A 16,505-nucleotide genomic window follows, 5' to 3' on the forward strand; every position below is an offset into this window, starting at 1 on the left:
GAGTAACATCTCCACAATAATTCTCAACACCAGCAATCCTTAAGTGTGTGCACTCAGCTCCTACTATACACTCTAAATTCATAGCTGTTCAGCTAAATGTCAAAGTTGCTGATTACACCAGAATCGTGGGCCAGGGGTCAATGATGAGAGAGAATTCAGGAAGGCTATCAAAAAGGCTGAGATGATCATCAACTTCAAGAGGTGTAAAGTCCACACTGACATCCATGCTAATGTTGATAAATAAATTCAATAAACATCTCCAATGACCAGAGCCAAAAACGTTGACTTAGACAGGGAGTGTACAAATGGCTCAATTTTTCTTAAAATATTAGGCATGTACCCTTGCCCCTCAATATCTACAAATGCACCAATGAAAGCATTCTTTCTAGATGCATCATAGCATTGGAAGGGAGTTGCTCTACTCAAGATTGGAAACAGCAACATTCACTACCTTTCTATTTAAGAACATTAGACAAAGTTTTCTCCCTTCCATGGACTCTATCTACATCTCCTGCTGCATTGGAAAACCAGATAACATACTGAAAGATCTATCATACGCTGGACACTCTTATCCCTCCTCCCACCAGAAGAAATGCTTATGAGTAGGAACACTAGAATAGTTAGGATGAATATAAGGCTTGAATAGTATTGTAGGAGGGAAGGTTTCAGATTCCTGGGGAGGTGGGACCAGTAAAGTCCAAATTGTCTCCATCAACAAAGTCCTAGGGGGATTGTTTACTAGTTCTGTTGAAGAGGGTTTAAACTAATATGGTAGGAGGTTAGAATCTATGCAGAAAGACTGATAAGCAATGCAGAGATCAAAGTGAAATATGAGAAGTACAGAAAAATGAAATGCAAAAGACAAATATTACTAACTTCCAAAAGTGCATTGAGAGCAAGATCACTTCATCGGAATGCCTGTAATATTCGAGGAAAAGGTCCTTGAACTTTTGGCTCAAATCAATAGGGGGTGGGGGGGGGGGGCAGAGAAGGAGGTGGTTATGATTTATTGGCTGACATAAAAGTGATTTCAGGGTTAAGATGATCAGGAATTAAATATCCAAGGGTATCAGGAAATATGGAAGGTGGGGTAGTGTTCTTGATTAAGGAGGCGATCAGGCAAATAGTGAAAAATGATATACCCAAGGAGCAGAAGGTTGAATCCATCTGGGTAAAGATTAGGAATAGAAATCCTAAGGCAGTCTTGAGGAGGATTTTATACAATACATTTATGATAGCTTTCTTGAACAGTACGTAATTGAGCCCACAAGGAAACATGCTATCTTTGATTTGGATTTATGCAATGAGACAGATAAAATTAACACCACCCCTCCTTCCTTTTTGTTCAGACGCTTGCCAGCATTCTCTCATTCCTCAGTGAAGGGTTCAAGCCTGAAATATCAGTTATGTATCTTTGCCTTTGCTACATAAAGGACACTGTTTGACCTTCTGAGCTTCTCCAGCATTTTGTGTTTTTACTTCAACCACAGTGTCCACAGATTTTTTTGGATTTACTTCCAGTAATATTAACAATCTTGTCGTTTGAGATACTCTTGGAAACCGCAATCACCATACAATTAAATTTCTCATACAAACAGAGTGCAATAATTCAATAAAAACCAGTGTATTATGCTTAAACAAGGGAGGCTTCAACAGGAGAGAGGGGTTGGCTAACATGTACTGAAAACACAGGCTAGGAGGTGGGAGAGCTGAGAAACACTTTCCATAATTTTTCAGTCCTCAAAAGGATATTCCAGGACAGAAAGGGTGGAGTGAACCAAGGAAATAAAGGAAGACATCAAATTAAAATCTCGTGCATATAAAGAGGGGATCTTGTAGAAACAAAATTCTGAAAGAGACGAAAAGATAGTTTCAAGATTCTGGGGAGTAGTTTTATGTTGGAGATGAAGAACTGTATTCCCCAGAGAGTTAGATAGAATTGTGCATAGTAAGGAAATTAAAGGTTAAGGGGGGAAAAGACAGGTAAGTGGAGCAGAGTCCATGGCTAGATTAGCCATGATCATGTTGAAAGGTGGAGCAGGCTCATTAGAACAGATGGCCTATTTCTTGTGTTCTTATGTTAAGAGTGCTTAAAGCTAGTTTTTTCCCTGCAATCATCAGACTCCTGAATGAACCCCATAAACAGAGCAATCATGCAATCCTTGTTTGGTACTAATTGATCTTCCTTTTTATTATAAACCTATACTCTAAAATAACCTCTTTACACAGCTGGATACGATGCTCGAAATGTACTATGAATCCATTTGCAGAAAACCAGTTCTCACTGCACTGTATTTTATGACAAACTTCTATTAATAAAACACACTTCTATAGTAAGGACAATCAAAAATCCTAGATACTGGATGTACTTTACAGATTCTGCAGCATTTGTGGAAAGATAATCCATTACATTTGAGATCAAAGATCCTTCGTCAGAACTGATATGGAGAGAAATCCTATACTATTTGCTCCAAAGGACATTACTATTGTGTAGGAAAGTACCATCTTTAAGATTTGTTCTCAAGAGTTCAAGTTATAAAGTCCAATAAAATGTTTACTTTTATAATGTAGTTCACATATTGCATGCATTTAAAACAGGACTCTTGCACATTGCTAGATAAGGAATCCAATTTTTAATCCTTATCCACTTACCTCTTCATAAATGTTACAGTATACATTAGTCTAGGTGTACAAATCATTGGTTGGTCTGTTAGAATGGCTCTCATTGCTTCTTTCACACAGTACTCTGGTTTCAGAGGCGGAAGGAAGGGCTCAAATTCTTTCCTGCAATATAAAAGTTTTAGAAGTTCTTTTGATTTTTATACAAAGATAGATCTTAATTGTGCACTACAAAAACAGACAAGTACACTGAACTAACAGTTTTTTTTTAATTTACTATATGAACAGGGAGGTTTTCTGCACAATTTATAGGACACCAATAGAGCAATATTTAGGGTGGAGAAGACACTGTCTGGGGCTTGTACATGAAAATTGAAAGGAAAATGATTAAAGAGCATCCAAAGTTAATTTAACAAATTCTCTGCCTCTGGTCCTATAAACACATAAATCCCTATCCAGATTCAATAACAGTTCCATTTCATACTCGTCTGGAGTTTAACATTTGACTTGGACACATCTTTCAATTGGTCCCATCTGGATCAGACTTTTAGCAAAAGTGAAAAAGATTAGTTCAAATATTTATTAATGAAAATATGCCAAATTAGCAGGATTTACTATACTGTAAACAGCACAAACTGAAATAAAAAAAATATAATTTCACATGAAGTATTCACACAGTGAAATATAAAAAACCGCCACAGAAAAATGAAGTACACACATTTTGTAAATAAATATTGGTTGTCATTTGAGAGTAGAGGTGGAAATATTGTTGATCTTCCCACCCAAAAATAATGAAAGTTCATATCCTATTAGGTTTATCCTGCCACAAATAGGATGGCCCAGTTAGCACAGCCCTACTACAGTGCCAGAGAATGAGGTTCGAATCTGGCACTGTCTGTAAGGATCTGTAAGTTGTCTGTGTCTGCGTGGGTTTCCTCCCACCCTTCAAAGGGTACTAGGGTTAATTAAGGTATTTGGGCAGTACGGGCTCACAAGCCAGAAGGGCCTGTTACCATGCTGTATGTCCAAATAATTTTTTTTTAAACTTCTAAATTTAAGTATCCAAGATTTAGTACAGAAGCAAGTATAAAAAGAATAGAACTGAAACATGGAATCATACTACTAAATTAGGTGTTAAAAACTTATAAAAGAAAGGTTAATTTAGAAATGTATGTTTCAAGATTCCTTTATTGTCATGTAATTGTACAGAACATGCAATATTCTACAAAATTGCCTTCTGCCTGCCAATGAGTCACCATTAGTGTTGCCCTGCACCCCTTAGAGTAAGAGAGAAAGAGAAGCAAAAGAGAGTCCTTTCAGAGTCACGGAATGTCCATGAATTCGCCTCCAACATTCCTACATCTTCTGCGCTGCACAGACTCCTATTCAATCCATTGACAACCTGAGGTCAGGATTCAAACCTCAGATACGATCAGAAAGCCTTCAGCAGCCGAGGCCCTTCGGGAGCCTCCTCTCAAATCTCAGCTCCTATACCTGGGTCCCAAGAGCCAATCTCCAGCAGCCCTCAGACCATCTAGGTCCTCGAACCATATCTTCTGCAGCTGTGATGGCCCCTTACTGGTTTTCTTCCAATGGTCACTGACCTGCAGGATTGTCTCTTGTGCCTCTCCTTCTCAAAATGGGGGGGGGGGGTAGGGGTGGGGTGGTGTTCTCCCCATTTCTGGTGACCTGCACCAGTCCATTGCTCCCCAGTGTCTGCAACCCCTCTTGCCCACTGCTGAGCACAGGCACTTCCACCTTGGGCACAGAGAGCCCACAACGTACTACAAATACCTCAAGGTCGCCATACAGGTTGATAGGATAGTTAATAAGGCCTATGGGATGCTGGGCTTCATTAATAGGGGACTAAGTTCAAGAGTAGAGGTCATGTTGCAACACTACAAATCTCTGGTGAGACCACACTTAAGAGTATTGTGTTCAGTTCTGGTCACCTGGAAGCTATGGAGAGGGTGCAGAGGAGATTTACCAGGATGTTGTCTGGGTTGCAAAATAAGTCTTATGAAACAAAATTAGTAGAGCTGGGAGTTTTCTCTTTGGAGCATAGAAAGATGAGAGGAGATTTAATGGAGTTCTCCAAGATTATGAGGCATAGACAGGGTGAACAGCCAGTATCTGTTAGCAAACACCAGAGGATATGTGTACAAAGTGAAGGGAGGGAAGTTTAGGAGAGACATCAGGGGTAATTATAATTCATACCTTCTATGCCCGATTTGACCATAAGAATAAGAACCACCACTGCACACTCCGATGTCCCCTGTTGATTCTCTCTATAACCCAGTATGATCTGCAGATTTCCTTCAGAAGCGTGAATCCAAGGAAAGCATCCAGTCCGGATCAAGTACCCAGTTGTAAATGAAAAATCTCTGCTGACTAATTTGCCAAAGTATTCATGGATATCTTCAACATCTCTTTTCAGCAGGGCACGGTACCTACCTGTTTAAAACAGGCATCTATTTTTGTACTAGTGCCCAAGTGCGGTAACCTGCCTAAATGACTCAGCATTCACATCAGTGATGATGCGTTTTGAAAAGCTGGTGTTGAAGCATATCAGCTACTGTTGGAGCCTCACATGCTTCCGTTTCAATTCACCTATAGTATGGCAGATGCCATCTAACTGAATCTCTTAAAGCCAGAGAACACCTGGCCAGCAAAGATGTATACATCAGAAGCTCTTTATCGAACACAGTTCAGCATTCAACATCATGATCCCCTCAAAACTGATCGGCCAACTCCAAGACCTAGGACTCAACACCCCACTGTGTAATTGGATCCTGGATTTCCTCACCTCCAGATCACAATCAGCAAGGATTAGTAAGAACATCTCCTCCACAACATCCATCATGCCAGAGAACCACTGGGCTGGCTGTGTTCTTAGATTCCTGCTCTTTACACCTGTGACTGTGTGGCTCAGTACAACAACAACACCATCTACAAATTCGCTGATGATACCACTGTAATGGGTCATATAAAAAGGGGCAATGAGTCAACATACAGGAGGGAGACTGAAAACTTGGATGAATGGTGCATCAACATCCTCACACTTAATGTCACCAAAACCAAGCTGCTGATTGCTGACTTCAGGAAAGGAAAACTAGAGGTGTACGATCCAATGATCATTGGGGGATCAGAGGTGGAGAGGGTGAGCAAATTTAAGTTCTGAGGAAGCATTATCTTGGAGGATCTTCCCTGGACCGAAGACACTGATGGCATGGTGAAGAAAGCATGTCAGCCCCTCCACTTCCTCGGGAGTTTGCAGAGGTTTAGCATGACATTGGAAACCCTGGTAAATTTCTACAGATATGTGGTGGAAAATGTGTTGACTAACCGCATCACAGTATCCAAAAGTATGGGGACCCAATGCCCTGGAGGGAAAAGCCCTGCAAGAGGTAGTGGGCACAGCCTGGGACATTACAGGTGAAACCCCTTCCCACCATTGAGAAAGTCTACAGGAAACAGAGCAATCACAGAGCAGCAGCAATTATCAAGGATCTACACACCCAGCACACAATCTGTTCTCACTGCTACATCAGGAAAGAGGTATAGGAGCTACAAGACTCGCACCACCACGTTCAGGAGCGGCTGCTACCCCTCCACTATCAGACTCCGAAATAACAAACACAATCAAGGACTTTTTTTCTTTGTATTGCACAGTTTACTTACATTTCTTTATGTTTACGTTTGTGTGTTGCGTCAGTTTTATTTTGCACTGCCATTAAGTGATAATTCCGTCTCGCCCACAGGAAAAAGAAACTCAGGGTTGTCATCTATGTACTCGGGCAATAAATCTGAATCTGAGACCTGTAGTTGCAGATTTTAGTTTAGAAACTCCTTGAAGAGACCATTTAACATCTCTACGGAGCCATCTGCGGTTGAACCATTCAAAGCAGTGCTGCGTCTCCGCTCGCCTGGGTCCATCCACACCAGCATGGTCATCTCAGCAGTTCTGGCAGTGCGCCTTTTTTCCCCCCACAATTTGAAAATTAGTGAAAAAGATTTCCATGAAAACATGCAAAGTAAAGCTGCGAAGTTCATGGAAGTTTTACTTCAACAATTAGTGCATTTTTTTATTAAAAAAGCCTTTTGAAACAGTTAAGAATTTTCTAGCTTATTAAACAACTTATCCAGAAATCCTAATGCATGGAGCTGTGAGTCATCATCATGAACAAAGTGAAAGTGCCTGGTTACTGGTACTAGAAATTGTTTTATCTGGACTTGACAATTACTGGAAGTCCAATTTATTACTTTTCACTTCAACAAAATCTATCTCCAAGATCAAAACACCATCTGAACATGGTGCACACATGCAGTGTAATAATGAAAAATCACACCTAAAAATTGGTACTTTTTTTGACAAATTTTGTTACTTCAGGCCACAAAAATGCTAGCAAACTTGTTTTTAGAGGTGAAAAGTGTTTGCCTTGCTAAGCAATGGCACATTATTAACAAACTGCACATCAAGGAAAATTAGTTTTCAACTCAGTCTTATTCTAGAATATCAAGTGCTTATATTCACCTCATCATAAAAAAAATTAAGCAGCTTTTTTCTTTTTAAACATCACAAAGATTGAACATAAATATTACACTTCAGCTCATTTATTGCACATAAAGTGTTCTGAATTCAACAATTCCAAGCAAAGTCCACAAAACTCAAAAAAAATTGATGATGCATCCCATCTAGTATTTTAGTCTTTACTACAAAGCCCAAGACCACATCTTAGAATCATAAATGCTCTTATAAATTTGCAACATTTCAGATTCCAATGAGCATTATCTTTAGCTGCCCCTTGATGTTTTAGCAATGCATTAACACAGTAAATCAAAATGCAAATCTGATGCACATTTAAAAAAAATAGACAAAACCACCCAGCTTCATGAAAATTACAAATAGAAAATGACAGACAAAATATCCATTAATTTTAAAATCCAACTGTTCTGAACAATCATTATTTTATTCAAACAATTGCACATTTAGAGTTCTAATGTGATACTTGTACACCTCCAGATTAGTGTGAAATGCTGAATCTGTTTAATGAATGACTGGAAATACCAATGGTTCACCAGGTGATGTTTGCCCTGCTCTCTTTAAAGTTATCACATTCATTGGCAGCGAATTCAAAAGTGTGTTGGAGTACTCATGCAAGCAACATTCGACAGATTGGAAAATCCCAAGTGTGCCAGTTAGGTCAGTGGTGAGTGTAAGCTTCAGTAGGGCAATGGTGAGCAAGTGAATGAAGCCTTGGCGGATTGGAAATGAGCGAGTGAGGCTTCAGCGGGGCAGCAGTCGGCAGTGAGTGAGTGAGGCTTCGGCGGGGCAGCAGTCGGCAGTGAGTGAGTGAGGCTTCGGCGGGACAGCAGTCGGCAGTGAGGGAGTGAGGCTTCGGCGGGACAGCAGTCGGCAGTGAGGGAGTGAGTGAGGCTTCGGCGGGGCAGCAGTCGGCAGTGAGGGAGTGAGTGAGGCTTCGGCGGGGCATCAGTCGGCAGTGAGGGAGTGAGTGAGGCTTCGACAGGGTGGCTGTTGGCGGTGAGGCTTTGGTGGGGCGGCAGTGGGTAAGGATTTGGTGGGATGGCCTTCGGATTGATATCCTGAATAGGTAGATGGAGTCAACGGATTGCTCCAATTGATGGATGTGGGGAACAGTACAATTGTACCTGCAAAAGGTGCATCCAGCTGCAGCTCCTGACAAAATGAGTTAAGGAACTGGAGCTGGATGAACTCCAGATCATTCAGGAGGCAGAGAGGAATTTCAGGGAGATATTCATCCTCAAAGGTCAGGTGGCAGGTAGCTAGGTGACATCAGGAGAGAGAAGGGAATAGAAAGGGAGAGCAGAGCACCCCTGTGGGTGTTGCCATAAACAATAAGTAAACAGTTTTGGATACTGTTGGTGGGGACAACCTACCAGGGACAAGTTGTAGTGGTCACGTCTCTGGCACAGAGACAGGACCCTCAGTTCAGAAGGGAAGGAGAGAAAAGAGGAGAGCAGTAGTGATAGAGATTCGATAGTTAGCAGGATAGATAGGAGGTTCTGTGGGAGAGATCGAGAATCCCGGGTAGTCTGTTGCCAGGCTCAATGATATCTTGGATCAAGTTCTCGGTATTCTCAGGAGGGAGGGTGAGCAATCAGATGTCATGATTTGTGTAGGGAATCAATGACATGGGCAGGAAGGATGAGGAGTTCCTGCAAGGAGAATTTAGGGAGTTAGGTACAAAGTTGAAGGACTGGACCTCCAGGGATGTGATCTCAGGATGCTACCTATGCCATGTACTCGTGAGGCTAGAAATAGAAAGTTAATGCAGTTAAAAATATGGCCAAAGAATTAGTGCAGGAGGGAGGGCTTCATGTTTCTGGACAATTGGGCTCTGTTCCAGGGAAAGTGGATGGTTTGCACTTGAACCAGAGGGGCACAAAAATCCTTATAGGTGGTTAGGTTTGTTCATGCTGCTCCAGGTGGTTTAAGCTAGATTGGCAGGGGGATGGGAACCAGAGTGTTAAATAGTGAGGTGGAGGAGAATAAAGGTCATGTGAGGACTGCATCTATAGACGGAAATTAAAGATTTGTACGTGACAGAAATGTTCTCAGGTGTATTTATTTCAATGTAAGGAGTATTGTCAGAAAGGCCAACAAGCATAGGGGATGGATTGGCAGGTGAGGTTACAACTTTGTTGCAGGAGGAGCAGGACTGGTAATTCAATGTTCCAGAGTTCCATTGTTTCAGACCAGATTGAGGGGGAGGGATGAAAGGAGGTGGAGTGGCTTTGCTAGTCAGGGAAAATATCACAGCTGTGCTTAGAAAGGACAGCCCAGAGGGCTCGTCTGCAGAGGACACATGGGTGAAGTTGATGAATGAGAAAGGTATGACCACACTGATAGGGTTGTTTTATAGACTGCCTAATAGTCAGAGAGAATTGTAGGAGCAAATCTGTTGAGAGATAGCAGACTGATGAAAAAAACAAAGATGGCTTGGAGTTTATCAAATGTGTTCAGAAAAGTTTTCTAAATCAATATATAGAGTTACTAATGAGAGAGAATGCAATACTTGATCTCCTATTAGAGAATCAAGACAGATCAGGTGACAAAAGTACTGTATGTGTTAGCAAACATTTTGGGTCCAGTGTCCATACTAGTTTCAAATTAATTATGGATCTGGTCCTCAAGTGGAGATTCTAAATTGGAGAAAGGCAAATTTTGTGGAAATGAGAAAGGATCAAGGAGGATGGATTGGGATAAGCTATTTCTGGCAAGGATGTGAAGGCTTTCAAAGGTCAAATTTTGAGAGTGCAGAGTTTGCATTTAATCCTCTCAGGATTAAAGGGAAAATTAGCAGGCATAGGAAACCTTGGTTTTCAAAGGATATTAGCAATCTGGTAAAGAGAGAGATGTACAGCAGGCATAGGCAATAAGGAGAAAATGCAGTACTAGAAGAGTATAGAAAATGCAAGAGAATACTTAAGAAGGAAATCAGGAAGGAAAAAAGACACGAGGTTGCTTTGGCCGATAATGTAAATGTAAATCCAAAGGGTTTCCACAGGTATGTTAAGAGTAAAAGGATAGTAAGGGACAAAATCGGTCCTCAAGAAGATCAGAGTGGTCATCATGTGTGTAGTATAACGAGATGGGGAAGATTTTAAACAGTTTTTTTTTGCATCAGTATTTACTCAGGAAACTGGCATAGTGCAAAAGGAAGGAACATATAGAGATTCACAAGGAGGTGGTGCTTGCTGCCTCACAATGAATAAAGTAGATAAATCACTTGGGCCTGAAATACTATTCCCTTGAACCTTGAGGGAGAGGAGTGTAAAAATTACAGGGTCCCTGGCAAATATATTTAAAATGTCCTTCGCTATGGGTGTGATGCTGGAGGATTGGAGCGTAGCTCATGTTCTTCTGTGTTTAAAAAAGGATCCAAAGTAAACCAAGAAATTACAGGCCAGTGAGCCTGACATCAGTAGTGGTAAATTATTCGAGGGTGTTCTGAGAGATTGGATATTCAAGTATTTGGATAGCCAAGGGCTGGTTCAGGATGGTCAGCATGGTTTTGTGCATAGTAAGTCATGTTTAACAAATCTTGTAGAGTTATTTGAGGAGGTTACCAAGAAAGTGGATGAAGGAAAGGCTGTGGATGTTGTCTATGTGGACTTTAGTAAAGCCCTTGACAAGATCCCACATGGGAGTTTAGTTCAGAAGGTTCAGACACTAGGTATCCATGGAGAGGATATAAAATAGATATGAAATTAGATGAATGGGAGAAGATAGAGAGTGATAGTCGATGATGCTCATCAGACTGGAGGCCTGTGATTAGTGGTGTGGCTCAGGGATAGGTGCTCAGACCATTGTTGTTTGTTGTCTATATCAATGATCTGGAAGATAATGTGGGAAATTGGATCAGCAAGTTTGCTGATGTCATTATAATTGGAGGTGGTGTGGACAGTGAGAAAGCCTTTCAAAGCTTGCAGAGGAATCCGGACCAACTTGAAAAATGGCCCAGAAAACAGCAGATGGAATTTAATGCAGACAAGTGCAAAGTGCTGCATTTTGGAAGGACTAACCAAGGTAGGACATCCATAGTAAATGGTAGGACACTGAGAAGTGCAGAGGAACAAAGGGATATGGGAATACAGATACATGTTGACAAGGTTGTGTAAAGAAAGCTTTTGGCATCTTGGCCTTCATAAATAAAAGTATTGAGTACAGGAGTTGGGATGTTATGGCAATGTTATTTCAGACACTGGTGAGGCCAAATTTGGAGCGTTGTGTGCAGTTCTGATCACAAAATTATAGGAAAGACATCATTAAGATCAAAAGAGTGCAGAGAAAATTTACTGGGATGTTGCCAGGTCTTCAGGAGTTACAGGGAAAGATTAAACAGGTTGGGACTTTATTGCTTAGAGTGCAAAAAATGAGGGGAGATTTGATAGAGGTTTACAAAATTATAGGGGGAATAAACAGAGTAAATGCGAGTAGGCTCTTTCCACTGAGATTGGGAGAGAAAAATTTGAGAGGATATAGCTTTAGGGTGGAAGGAGAAAAGTTTAGGGGGAAATTCATTCAGTGGTGGGACTTTGGAACGTGCTGCCATCTAACTTGGAAAATGTAGGCTCACTCTCAAGTTTTAAGAATAAATTGGATAGATACATGGATGGGAGTAGTCTGGAGGGTTATGGAATGGGTGGAGGTCAGAGGGACTAGAGGAATGATGTTTCTGCATAGACTAGAAGGGCTGAATAGCTTTTTTTCCTGTGGCTTGACCACAAAAAATGTCTTCATTCATATTTTTAAGAATCTGTTTTAGGCAAACTTCACAGTGAAGTTTACAAAGAACGAGACTACATTTTCTCAGCAGTTACCTTTCTTCCTCTCTTCTCTCTCCCTTCTCCCTCCATCCCTATTCTGTTAAGAAAATTCCACTATATTAATCTACAATACAAATTGAACTGAATGATTCAATTATCTCACCTTATTCTGCAGCCACGGAACATGCCTGTGTCCACCAAATAGGGGCAAACTAGTGTCATCTTGATCCCATCTTTGTCAGTTGCCTTCAACTCATGGCTTAAGGATTCATGGAATCCTATTGCTCCAAATTTGCTTGCACAGTAATCCTAAGAGGCATAACAATAAACCAGAACATGTTGCATCTCAAATGATATGCACAACCAAAAACACTAGTGAATGCTTGTCAATGGAAAACATGTGTCAGCACAAGTTAATAGCAATGACCTTCCTTGAGCAATAGAGAGGACAACTAATAGTCTAATGGAGTGTAAATAATGCTTCAATTAATAATTTTAAAATTCAAGTAATTGTGATTGATCAGACTCCATAACAAAAGAGGAAAAGCAAAAAAGAAAAAAATAATAATTACAAAACAGTTGATCAAAATATACAAAATTTCAAAAGGTATTCATGACTATTTGAGGAGCCAGAAAAGGGAAATGATTTTTTTTCACCATCTTAAATCTTTGCATGCTCCTTTATTGTTTATTTGTCAAGAGAATTAAGAAATAAAGTATTGAACTAAGCAATGTAAAACTGGGAATAGAGGAGCCAAATTTTAAAGTTGGTTAATAATCGGTGAGTAAAATTCTACTTAGCACAAAAGATAGATCAGCTGCTCAAGTTTCAGACAAACAGGTAGGGAGATGCACTGCCATCCAGAGAACACTGGGTTAACTCTGAACTGAGAATTTCTGAGCACACATCTCTGGTATCTTGGCACCCATCAATAAAGGAATCTCCATGTTTATAAGCAAGATTTTTATTCTTCCTAGCACCTTTTCTCTCACTCGTGTAACATGCACATTTTTACAGTACTTTTGATTTAGTTCACATCAAATGAGTCTCCACAACAATGATAAAGCCAAATGGAGACTGGCTGATGGCTCTCCAGCAGCTCCTTTCAGTCCATGGAGAAGCAGAGTTTCCAGCTACTTGTCAGTTTAATTGTGCACCCCACTCCAACTTGTCTGTCTGTTGTGACAAAGGTTGAGAAACAGGACCATCTTCCAACATGACATGCAGATTTGTTCTGGAATATTAACTGTTTCTCTTGTTACAAATATTTGATATTTTGGGCATTTCTATCAGTTTCAGCTTCCAGCAATAAACCAGGCTTGCTTTATGGCTCACAGTTCAGAAGGAACAACTAGCTCAAAAACCTGAGCAATCCTGTCCCTTCCCTCAAATGTCCTCATTGTGCTATCCATCCCTCACCTGGATTGCTTAGAAGAGTGGGCTGAAAGATGGCAGATGGAGTTTAATGCTGAGAAGTGCGTTGCTTCATTTTGGAAGGAATAATCAAAACAGGACATACGTAGTAAATGGGAGGGCATTAAAGAATGCAGTGGAGCAGAAAGATCTCAGAATAACATTTCATCATTCCCTGAAGGTAGACTCTCATGTTGATAGGGTGGTGAAAAAGGCTTTTAGTATGCAGGCCTTTATAAATCAAAGCGTAGAATACAGGAGTTAGGAGGTGATGTTGAGGCTGTTCAAGGCATTGGTGAGGTTAAATTTGGAGTACTGTGTGCCGTTCTGGTCACTGAATTATAGGAAGGATAATAACAAGTTAGAGAGAGTGCAGAGAAGATTTATGAAAATGGGTTTCAGAATCTAGATTACAAAAAAGATTGAGAAGATTAGGTCTTTATGCCTTAGAGCAGGGGTGTCAAACTCAAATTCACGGAGGGCCAAAATTAAAAACTTGGACTAAGTCGAGGGCCGAACTAAATACTTATTGAAAATTTTCAACAACATCTGCATGTTTTCTCTTCTTTCAACATATGTAATGTTAAACTTTTTCTTATTAAAATAAATGTTTAATAATAGTTTTGGATAAACTCTTTCCAGAAGCATTAACAAATGAGAAATAAAATATTCAATAAATAATATTTCTCTATAGAGGATTTGTCAAATGTTGCTAGTGTGCTGTCGAATAGTAAAATCTGAGGGCTATTGAGAATGTGGGAGAATAACATGATTCCTGAAACAATCAAATGGGTGACTGATTGTGGGCATGAACTCTAGCAGGGTTATTTGCCTTGCCCTTTTTCCATTGGTAAAGATATCCTTTGATTTACACACTTTTCAAGTTTTATGCCTAATGAGCTTGTATCCAGGTGCAGGACCATTTTTAACCAGGAATATATTTATCACTGTGACATGAAACTATTGGAAGATCGTTTTATCCTGAGATTAAAGTTCATAATCCTTACTCAGGCCTGTGTGTGGGAGGGCGGGGTTTGCGGGCGATCGGGTTGGACAACGACAGTGCGGGGGCTTCGGCTCTCGCTGCAGGGCGGCATCTCGGCGGATCAGCGGCCCCGTCACCGTGAGTCGCGGGTCGGCCTGCGGCAGGGAGGAGGAGTGGGCAACGGTCCTGGCGAGGTCAGGCCCGAGGCCTCCGGTTCCGGGTGCTGGGAAGCGGCCTTGGCTTCCCCTGACACCGGCCAGGCCCCAAAACCAGAGTCCACGGTGAGACCCTGCAACGTAAACAGAGGAGGTGGGGGCGATTAGCGGGCTGACGCCAATGCATTCTGGGATTTATAGTATTAGCTGTGCATGTGTTATACTGGCGCGGCGGCCAGCGGGCCACCTCTAATACATTTTTGAAATGATCTTGTGGGCCAAATATAATTATATCGCGGGCCAAATTTGGCCAGCGGGCCAGAGTTTGACATGTGTGCCTTAGAGCATAGAAGGTTAAGGGCGGACTTGATAGAGGTATTTAAGATTATGAGGGGGATAGATAGAGGTGATGTGGATAGGCTTTTTCCCTTGAGGGTAGGAGAGATTGAAACAAGCAGTCACGAGTTAAGGGGAAAAAGTTTAGAACATGAGGGGGAACTTCTTCAATCAGAGAGTGGTGGCTGTATGGAATGAGGTTTTGGGAGAAGTAGTGGTAGCGGGGTCCAATTTGTTATTTAAGGAAAAATTAGATAGGTATATGGATGGGAGGTGAATGGAGGGTTATGGGCAAGGTACAGGTAGGTGGGACTAGAGGAGAGGAGTTGGTTCGGTGCAGACTAGAAGGGCCAAGATGGGCCTGTTTCCATGCTGAAATTGTTACATGGTTATACAAATACAGAAAAGTCAATCAAATATTCAAATTAATTATACATGCTACAAACTATATCCCAATAAATCCCACTAACCCCTCCCCCCAATAAACTATAAAATAAAAGATCAAAGAAAATATAAATACAAAGATAACAAGAGAAAGAAAAAAGTGAACCTGGTAAGCAAACTATCATCATCATTTACACAACTTTGCCTTCAGTACCATCCTTTATTTATCCAAGGAGTTAAGATGTGATGAGGTTCAGGGAAATCTCTTATAAATTCATATCTACGTAAATATGGGGGCAAACCTTTCAGAAAAACATCATATTTATTCCTTAATATATGTAATTTTCTCAAGAGGTATACAACTATGTATTTCTGCATGCTATCTTTCCATTTCTAAATGGGAATTTGATTTCCACGTCACTGACCAGTCCTGCTCTGGAAGCAAGTCAGGCTGACCCGCTGGTAGCAATGGTCCACCTTGAATTCAAGAGTAGGGGGGTTATGATGAAATTGTACAAGGCATTGGTGAGGCCAAATTTGGAGTACTGTGTACAGTTTTGGTCACCAAATTATAGGAAAGATATAAACAAAATAGAGAGATTGCAGAGAAGGTTCACGAGAATGTTGACAGGATTTCAAGGTTTGAGTTACAGGGAAAGGTTGTGCAGACTGGGGCTTTTTTCTCTGGAGCGTAGAAGATTGAGAGGGGACTTAATAAAGGTGTTTAAGATTTTAAAAGGGACAGACAGAGTAAACGTGGATAGGCTTTTTCAATTAAAAATGGGGAAGATTCAAACTAGAGGGCATGGTTTAAGATTGAAGGGGGAAAATTATAAGGGGAACATGAGGGGAAATTTCTTTACGCAAAGGGTGGTGGGGATGTGGAATGATCTTCCGACAGACGTGGTCGAGGCGGGATCATTGGTTACATTTAAGGAAAGACTGGATAGATACATGGATAGGAGAGGACTGGAGGGGTATGGACCGGGTGCTGGTCAGTGGGACTAGGAGGGTGGGGATTTGTTACGGCCTGGACTAGTAGGGCCGAACTGGCCTGTTCTGTGCTGTAAGTGGTTATATGGTTATACATTTTCCTGCATCTGCTAACGCACTTTGTTTGGAAAAAATTCAATTGTAATCTTGGTCTTACTGCCAAAAAATTGCCCAGTTTTAAAGAAAAATGGATGGGATTTTGCAGAAATTTAACTCCCGTTCTAACAGTTTTCCTAATTGTATTCAAAATAGTCTCAATTTTGAACATGACCATGTAGAATGCAAAAAAGTGTCTGTCTGTTGACTA

The 16,505-nt window shown here is 40.9% G+C and overlaps 1 protein-coding gene across 1 annotated transcript in view; it reads right to left on the reverse strand.

The window, feature by feature from the left end:
* LOC138755370 (retinol dehydrogenase 10-like) overlaps positions 1–16,505 on the reverse strand; it is a 114,696-nt gene that overhangs the window by 2,396 nt on the left and 95,795 nt on the right. The window contains exons 3-4 of the mRNA XM_069921218.1: positions 12,095–12,240; positions 2,653–2,784 (exon numbers count right to left, since the gene is read on the reverse strand). Of these exons, the coding sequence (XP_069777319.1) occupies positions 2,653–2,784; positions 12,095–12,240 (278 nt within the window). The remainder of the gene's footprint in view (positions 1–2,652; positions 2,785–12,094; positions 12,241–16,505) is intronic.

This window comes from Narcine bancroftii, chromosome 2 (assembly GCF_036971445.1).
Source record: "Narcine bancroftii isolate sNarBan1 chromosome 2, sNarBan1.hap1, whole genome shotgun sequence".
Lineage (NCBI taxonomy): Eukaryota > Metazoa > Chordata > Chondrichthyes > Torpediniformes > Narcinidae > Narcine > Narcine bancroftii.